This window comes from Apteryx mantelli, chromosome 21, assembly GCF_036417845.1.
Source record: "Apteryx mantelli isolate bAptMan1 chromosome 21, bAptMan1.hap1, whole genome shotgun sequence".
NCBI lineage: Eukaryota > Metazoa > Chordata > Aves > Apterygiformes > Apterygidae > Apteryx > Apteryx mantelli.
Genome location: NC_089998.1, coordinates 12140752 through 12148709, shown reverse-complemented (window position 1 = coordinate 12148709; position 7958 = coordinate 12140752). Strand labels below are relative to the sequence as shown.

General features: G+C 62.2%; 1 protein-coding gene across 3 annotated transcripts in view; it reads right to left on the bottom strand.

The window, feature by feature from the left end:
* Window positions 1–1888: 1888 nt before the first annotated feature.
* RGS3 (regulator of G protein signaling 3) overlaps window positions 1889–7958 on the bottom strand; it is a 97213-nt gene continuing 91143 nt past the window's right edge. For all 3 annotated transcript variants that reach the window (XM_067308936.1, XM_067308937.1, XM_067308938.1), the window contains 4 exons: window positions 5296–5397; window positions 4171–4232; window positions 3692–3858; window positions 1889–3205 (listed from right to left, as the gene is read on the bottom strand). In XM_067308936.1, the coding sequence (XP_067165037.1) occupies window positions 3020–3205; window positions 3692–3858; window positions 4171–4232; window positions 5296–5397 (517 nt within the window). In that variant the 3' untranslated portion in view covers window positions 1889–3019. The remainder of the gene's footprint in view (window positions 3206–3691; window positions 3859–4170; window positions 4233–5295; window positions 5398–7958) is intronic.

Genomic DNA, 7958 nt, shown 5'->3' with positions numbered 1-7958 from the left:
GTGACTAAGCAAGGGGTAGCCGAGAGCATAGACGCAACGGAGAGAGGGGTAAAGGGCAGCAAGCTGACGTTTTGCACCAAGCCAGGTACCAAGCAAAACCCTCTGGGCAGGGAAGGCGAGGCGCTAAAGGCTTCCTGGCTGGTAACGCCAGCGAGCATCTCTGTTGTGTTTCCACCATCACAAAACAAGCAGCTTTGCCTAGAGCCGGGGTGAGAAAAAGACGCAGGGCCCAGGCTCTGCTTCGGAGGACCAAGACTTGGCTCACTCGCAGTGCTCAGCGGGTGCTGGTGCTCCTGCAGGCAGGCTCCGAGCACGCTGCCGTGCCCGCAGGACACCCACCCCGGCCGTATGCCACCCCAAGCCTCCCCAGAGACCCTCCGTGCAGGGAGGTCTGGCTCAGAGGAGGCTACCGGCCCCGCGGGAGAAGTAGGCAGCAGTGCGGTCACCAGGGCTGAGGGACCAAGGTTGAGCCCTAACCTGGGTGGGGGTCAGGGCTCTGCATGCCCCTTCCCCATGCCAGGAAGGGGGTCAGGGCAGTGTCCCGCTGCCTGGTTGCTCCCGGGACAGGCTGGGTTTGCCAGTCCCATGGCACTACCCCGAGATGCTGCCGCTGAGCTGAATTTGCGGGGCTGGATGTGCGGCAGGCACTAGCCCTGGCAGCATGAAGTTGGAGCCCAAATCCCGCCAGCTCCCACAGAAAAAGACTTTCTTGGCTCCCAGCACCCTCAAGCAGGGCCACTAAAGCTCCCGGGGGAATCGGGCTCCCCGCACCAGGTCCTCGGCCACCATACAAAAAACAGCCGGGCACCAGGAGCCCCTGGCACTGCTGCCCCAGGGAGAAGCCCCCTGCCCAGGCTGCAGGGACCGGGGGGGACCCAAATGCCAGCCCAGGAGCCGCCTGGGGCTGCGAAGGGATGGGATCAGCTAGGCTCGCAGGGAGGCTGCGTTGGCCACGGCTGGCCCAAGCAGCTCCTGGGCCTGCAGCTTGGGCGCCCACCCCCCAACCTCGACCCAGAGGAGCCGCTCCGACGTCCTGGTCAGCAGTGCAGGCACCACTAAGCCCCGCGACCTCCAGTCAAACCTCCCAGGGGTCCCATCAGCTCTGCTTCAGCTTCCCCACCTGGCCATCACCCTCTGGTGGTTTAGGGGACGGGAGGGGGGGGAAACACAGCCAGTTCCCCAAAAGAGACCATGTCTGACAGCCTTTCCCCATCAGCCACGGCTCTGGGCTTGCCATGGTGGTCCGCGGCCAGCGCACGGGGACAAGGAAGCTCCCGGGTGGAGGCAACAGAGCCCCCCTGGCCCCACAGGTGACAGAGCCCAGTGACGGACCTGAAACGCTGCAACTACCAAAGGGCAACGTGAGCAGCCTTCACGAAGCCAATGCAGAAGGACATACTGATTCAACCCACAGCGCTTCCTTTGCCGGGGCAGCCACAGCCCTGCTAGGCCACGCAGCCAGGAGAACTCAGAACAGCAGCGTTGGTTTTTTGTTGCTTCTTTCCTGGATTCAGTTTTGATCTGTCCCCAGAGGGACTCTGAACTACACAGATCCCTTCTGTTTCTGGGCATTTCCACATTCAGAGGTTTATGCCCTGCTGCATTTAAATGCTATCGACGGGAACAGGCCTGGGAGTCTAGCTTGGGGAAAAGTTTTCCGTGTGACTACAGCGCTACACCTGAGCCTGGCCTTGGCCCTTAACCTCGGAGCATCTGGTGGCTACGTCACCACAGAACAAAGGTCTGAAATTCAAGGCACCAGATTCTCCCACCTTCATCTATGCAATAACATAATGTTACACTACTCGGTGCGGCAGGGGAAGCCCAGCTCTGCCAGCGCCGAGTCGCCTGGAGAAACATACCACCAAGAAAAGGCAGGTACAAGAAATTATATTCTCCTTTTATTTACCTATGACCATGACAATGTATTTTTGCTAGCTGCAGAGATGCTTTGCACTGTAAACTCGGCACCTGGACGCAGACAGTCTATCCAGCTCTGCCAGGTTCGGCAATAACCCACGTTTCTCAAAACACAATATCGTTATCCAGAGTAGTGAGAGCGTCTGATTCACAGAGCTGCTTATCTACACCATCAAACCCTCTGTCGTCAGGGAATGATATATACACCCAGGCTCCCCCAGCGGCCCGCTGCTAGGGAACACGCCGTTTGTCAGATAAAACCTGCAAACTTAGAAAATTCTGTACGCACTCTTAAAAGAGAAGGCATCCGTTCCACGGGAGAACTCCGCCGAGACACACACAAATATTGCACTTGTAGTTTCAGAACAGGAAAGGACACAAGGATTTCCTATTACACAGCAACGCGTCCAGCTATAGGAGGTCAATAAATAAACCAGGAGGTGAGGGATGGGAGCAGGAAGCGGTTTGATTGCACACCTCCAGCGCAGGGGGGACGAACCGGCTTTCGCTGCTCCCAGGGGTGACTCGCCACAAGCGAAGGAAGCGCCGGGCTCCTGTGAGATAGCTGCGTCGGGGGAGCACGGGAGCCAGGCCAGCGAGGCTCTCGCCGGCATGGGGAAGCACAGCAGCATCGGTGACGTGGGACTGGTCCAGTTCAGAAGTCTTATGTCCAGGGAAGATGTTCATGGTGGTGCTGTTTTCCCCTTGCCGGAGCCCTGCACAAAAGTCCTCCTCCTCCTCACCGAGTCGGGATCGCTCGTCGCCTTCCAGGAGCGCTCACAGCTCAGGCATGTGCTTCACAGTAGTCTCATGGGAGCTTCCCTCCTGGCTAAAATCCATGCCAGAGTCACCCCAGAGGCGTCGTACCAGCGATGGTGAGATGGGGGTGATGGAGCAGTACCAGACTGCCTGGCTTGTTGGTCCCTCGGCCTCACGCTTGGTGCCTTCGCCTGCCTCATGCCCGGCTGCTGCAGGAATATGGCTTGGGGGCATGAACGCCAGCAGGAAGGCAAGCTCCCGCCATCCCCCAGGAAGGTCACCACCACCCGATTTCATGTAAACACACAGTTCCCACTCTGCCCCGAGAGAGACCTTGGGTCTACAGCGGGGAGCTGGCTTTCTTCTGGTTAATTATGTCTAAGTACAAGTCAGAGCGGAGGAAGCGGGGGTAGGAGTCTTTCTCCATGAGCCCATAAATTCTCTTCTGAGCGAGGTCGAAGCAGCTGCGGGTGATGTTCTGCAGGTTTTCCTTGGTGTGCTCCCGTGTGTAGGAGTCCAGGTTCACCTGCAGGGAACAGAGACCAGCCCCGGTGAGCGGCTCCGGGAGCAGCCACCGAGGCACGCGCGTGCTGCCTGCAGCCAACTGCATATCGCAGGCACTCGCTAGCACAGCCCTGATATAAAATAGCTTTGGAGAGAAATTCTTTAAAAAAGCAAGCCTGAGCTACACACAGCAGTCCCACCCCGCGCGTGCTGAGCTTGCGCTCTGCAGGGCTGTTGCACCAACCCATGCCACGCCAGCACCTCCATCCATCAAGGAGGGCTTGCCAGGGAGCTCCAGCTCCTGCTTGCAGCAACAGGAGATGCCGGCAAAGGCACCACAAGGCTTGGCCGGCCCAACACACTCTCAGCAACATGCGCGCACACGACCAGGCCTGCTGGCATGCAGCCGTCATGCAAACTCAGCATGGTACGAGAGTCCAGCACCCTTGCTGTGCCCCCCGAGCCCCGAGGGACACCACGGCAGCTAAGGCCTGGTGGCCACTCTCACCTCTTTGCAGGACTGGATAGCGATGTACTCCGCAAAGATCTTCTTGGCTTTGGACACCATCTTGGACTGTGATTTGATCTTTTTGTACTCCTCGCACGCCAGCCAGAACTCCAGGTTCTCCTCGCTGAACTCGGTGCGCAGGAAGGCTCTGAAGGCTGCTAGCCCATCTGTGGGGACAGTCACATATCTCTACTCCCAGCTTGCAGGCAGGGAACAGCCTTAGCCAAGCCACCCTGGAAAGCTGCGACCTGAAATACCTCCTCCCTGCACCTTCCCCTAAAAGTTCCTCATGAGCCTCTGGCTGACCTTGGCTCCTCAAGGCACCACAGATACCAGAAAAGGGCAACCTCATCTCTAGCCCTGCTGTCCCCCCAAAATGCCAGAAGGGATTAAGATAGAAAATCCCAGCTTTATTCATGCCCATGTCCAGATATTCCCCTGGTGGAAAACAGAAGAGGAAGAAGGTGGAAAACACTTACATTTGTGAAGCAGCAGTTTCTCTAGAGACTCCCCCCACTTGAGAGCTTCCTCCGGAGCCGGCCTGTGAGAGAAGGGGTGCACGTTGGCACAGCAAAACAGCGAACGCCACTCACGGCAGGAGACAACGGCATTCGCTGCCTGCCGCTAGACAGCACCAGCTGCCGCGAAACCAAAACATCTCCAGCAGGCAAAGCATCGCCATCTGCCCCGGCCGGGCTGGCCCCGGCTCAGACGTTGGCACCGGCGTTCCAGGGCACCTGCAGGCTGCAAAGCCGGGCTCGGCGCCCGCTACAGCCCACAGGCAGCACCGCGCCAGCTCTCCTGGAAGGGACCCTCTGCCTTTAGACTGGCAGGAGGAAAATCCAATATAAACAGGGCTCTGCGAGCAGCCGAGCCATTCGGGGCATCTGAGCAAGAAGCAGGAAAGCCCCGAGCAAGGCCCAAGAGCTGAGCCAGAAGCTAAAGCGCCCAGGCCAAGTTGGACGGACCTGGGAACCGCGTGCAGAGCCCGGGGCCACACGTCAGGGCCAGCCCTGCCGAGGCCCCATCGCTGCACGCAGCCTCCCTGCTGCAAGCGAGAGCTCCCCATCCGGCAAGCGGAGGGCCACGAGGGCCACAAGGCGCAGAGACTCTGACCCCAAGGACTTCGGCCGTCCCGTTTAAGCCGCCGAGCACGAGGCAGCAGCGGCAGGGCAGGCTGCGAGGGGAGGGTTTGTCTCCGTCTGCTGGAGCATCTCCAGAGCAGAAGTGGTTTTTCAAACCGTCCTATAGCGAGTTGAAGGCGCTGGGGGAAAGCAGCCACGAGGGAAATTTCCAGCTCGAGCCGATCTCTTCCCAAAAGCTGTGCTGCCTCCCAGACACAAGGCACTGGGCAGCGAGCCTCCCACCCACCTCTGGAGAAAGCATTCGGAGCACAGCTGCTTAAAAAAGCTCCTCCAGAGAGAAGAGCTGTTGGCCCGCAGCCTCCCTGACCGCTGGCCGGGGCAGCAGGGCAACCCCAGCTTCTCCCCACTTGCCGGGAGGCGACGCTCGGCAAGACCGGAGCTCGTCCCCAAGCTCCCGGGGCCGGCGGGCTGCCCGGTGCCCGGCCCCGGCGACCCGCGCCTCCCGCTCGCGCTACCTACTTGAGCGACTTGAGCACTTTGTCCAGCTTGCTGCTCGGGTTGGCTCCCGGAGACTCGTTCCGCCGCCGGAAAATCCCCAGGCGGTTCTTCATGTCTTTGGCTCTAGGGGGAAGAGCAAGGTTTAGTAGCCGGGCAAGGGGCAGCGACGGGGGCTGCAGGGACGCCGGGGCCGCAGGGCTCGCGCCCAGGGGACCGGCCGCCAGCCCGGCCCCACGCGACTTTAGCGGGTGCGGAGGGAAGGCACGGGGCAAGACCGAGAGGGCGTCCCGCTCGCGCTGGCCCTCCGGCGCCCACCGGCTCGCCCCCGACACCTACTCCTTCATGGTGTGCCGGCGCTGCAAGCTCCCGTTGTGCGGCCGCTGCACGCCCAGCAGCATCTCCGAGTGAAACTCCAGCGGCTGCGGCTTGGAAAGGTCCCGGAAAAAGGGCATAGCGGCTTCGTCCGGTGCCGGCTGCTCGGGCCGTGACGCCACGCAGGGGCCTCGCAGCCCGCGGAGCGGCTCCCCGGAGCGACCAGCGCAGCCAGATGCTCGGGCGCTCTGACGCCGGCTCTGTGCCGCGCTCCCGCTCCGGGCCGGCGAGTCCGGAAGTGGGAGGGCTCAGCCCGGAGGAGCTTTAAATGCTCCATGGCGTGAAAGGGGCATGTGTGAGTAAGGGCTGTGTCAGCGCCCAGCCACGGCCGCGCACGGCCTGCAGCTATTTATGACGGCTCTGCCAGGCGTTGCTGGGGTAACCCAAGGAAGGGTGGAAAAATCAGCACCGCGGGAGGATAGTGGGGCCTTTCAAGAGACCGGGGGGGGGGGAAAAAACCCGCGGCGGGGATTTACGAGCACTATTTATAGAGCCCAGGCGGCCTCGGGAATGCAGCGGGGATGCCGGCGGCTGGCGAAGCAGGGGTTAAGGGTTGCGCTCGGACCCACGCGGGGCAGCGGGACGGCTGGCGGCCCGCGCGGGACACAGCGGCAAGGCGCCGGGTCGGTCCCCGGCGCTGCCCTGGAGAAAGGCAGCTCTTTACAACAGGGCGTTTGCCCAGGGCGGTCACCCTGCCCGCGGGAGAGGCTGCGAGGAGGGTGCTGGGTGCTCGCGCACATCAGACACCCGGCGCTACGACCCCGCGTGAGCCCTCAAGTCGGGTTCAGCCGACCCTGCGGTGCGCGGGTCCCGCAGACAGACTTGCACCCGGACACGGGGCTCCCAGTTCCCCCAGTCAGGAGGAAGCGCACAGGAGAACTGGGCAGCTGCTGCAGGAAAGCGTCAAGCGGGACCCCCTGCTCGGCCCCGGGTCCCACCAGGCAGCGCAAAGGCTTTCGAGTGGCCAAGCCGGCGCGTGCGGGAGGGAGCAGAGGTGGCGGGCGTGAGGAAGGGCGCGGACGATGCTGTCCCCTCGTGGCACAGCTCCTGCATGACACTGTGGCATGGAAGTGGCACAGGGGACACGCACAGGACGGTGGCACCTCCGGCTGCAGCAAAGGCCAGCGGTGGCACCAGGGCAGATGGGGTCCTCGGGGTGCCGTGGCCGGACCCGCCTTGGGTCCCACGGGACTCGTGCAGTTGGATGCACCCTGGGGCTCGCAGAGGAGCCCCTTTGCCCATCGCAGACCGTGCCCAGGGCCCGCTGAGGACAGCACCCAGCACGGGGAGGATGCAAGATGAAGGGGTCCCCCACAGCGAGTGATGCTGTCCGGAGCCACGGGTCTCGCCGGCCTCAGAACGTGGCAATAAAACGCAACAATTCACTAGAAAAATAGTTGCAACAACCCCCGGCTCAATCCTGCAAGGTGCCAAGCGCGCCGGCGCTGAGCCAGCGACGGGCTTCAGCGCGCAGTCGGCTGCCAGCCCCCCCTGCTCCCCGCGGCCTCCGGCACCCGCGGGAGGCGGGCGCTGAGTTTCGCCGCCTCGCATCCTGCAGGCTGCGGCCCCTCGTCCCCGCGGGGCGGCGAGTCCCGCTGGCTGCCAGCTGCCGACCATCAGCTGAACACTAACGTGGGAAAAGCAGACCCAAAACAAGGAGCCTCCCTCCGCAAACACCATCTGCCTCCCATTACGGCGCTGCCAGCAACGCCGCTACCCGAGGGAGAGCCGCCGTGCGGGATGCCGCGATCCCACACGTCTCCAACCGACAATTTGAGTGGTGTTCCCAATTTAGCGAGGCGGCCGCTGCAGCTCGGGCTCTCACGGGGCTTTAAAAGCAGTGAAAAGCCCCTGTGTGTGCGCAGGGGTACGCGAGAGACAGCGCACGTGGGCCGGACACATATTTAGCCTTCTGCAAAACACCAGCAATCTGCGGCGCGTAACCCTGCAGCGCACAAAGCTCAGGAGCTCACAGGTGAGCACGGCCCGCAGACAGATCCGCTCTCTCTAACGTGCAACATCTGGAAAAGTTTCCGAACTCACAAGGAGCGAGACGCTGCTCTCTTACTGCTCCTCTTGCACGCAATGGCAAATAAATAACAACCGCCACTTAACCGGGGCGCGTTAGCGGCAGGCGTGCACGACCCCGGCTGCAGTATAAAACGCCCCAGCAAAAATAGCGCGGCGTAAGAAACCGCTGGTCTCCGTTTGGAGTCCCAGGTATGAAGCGACCTGCCCCCGGGGCACGGCCGCGAGGTCGCATCCTGCCGCCGTCCGCCCGCAACGCTCCAAAGCCAGCGCGCCCCATCCCC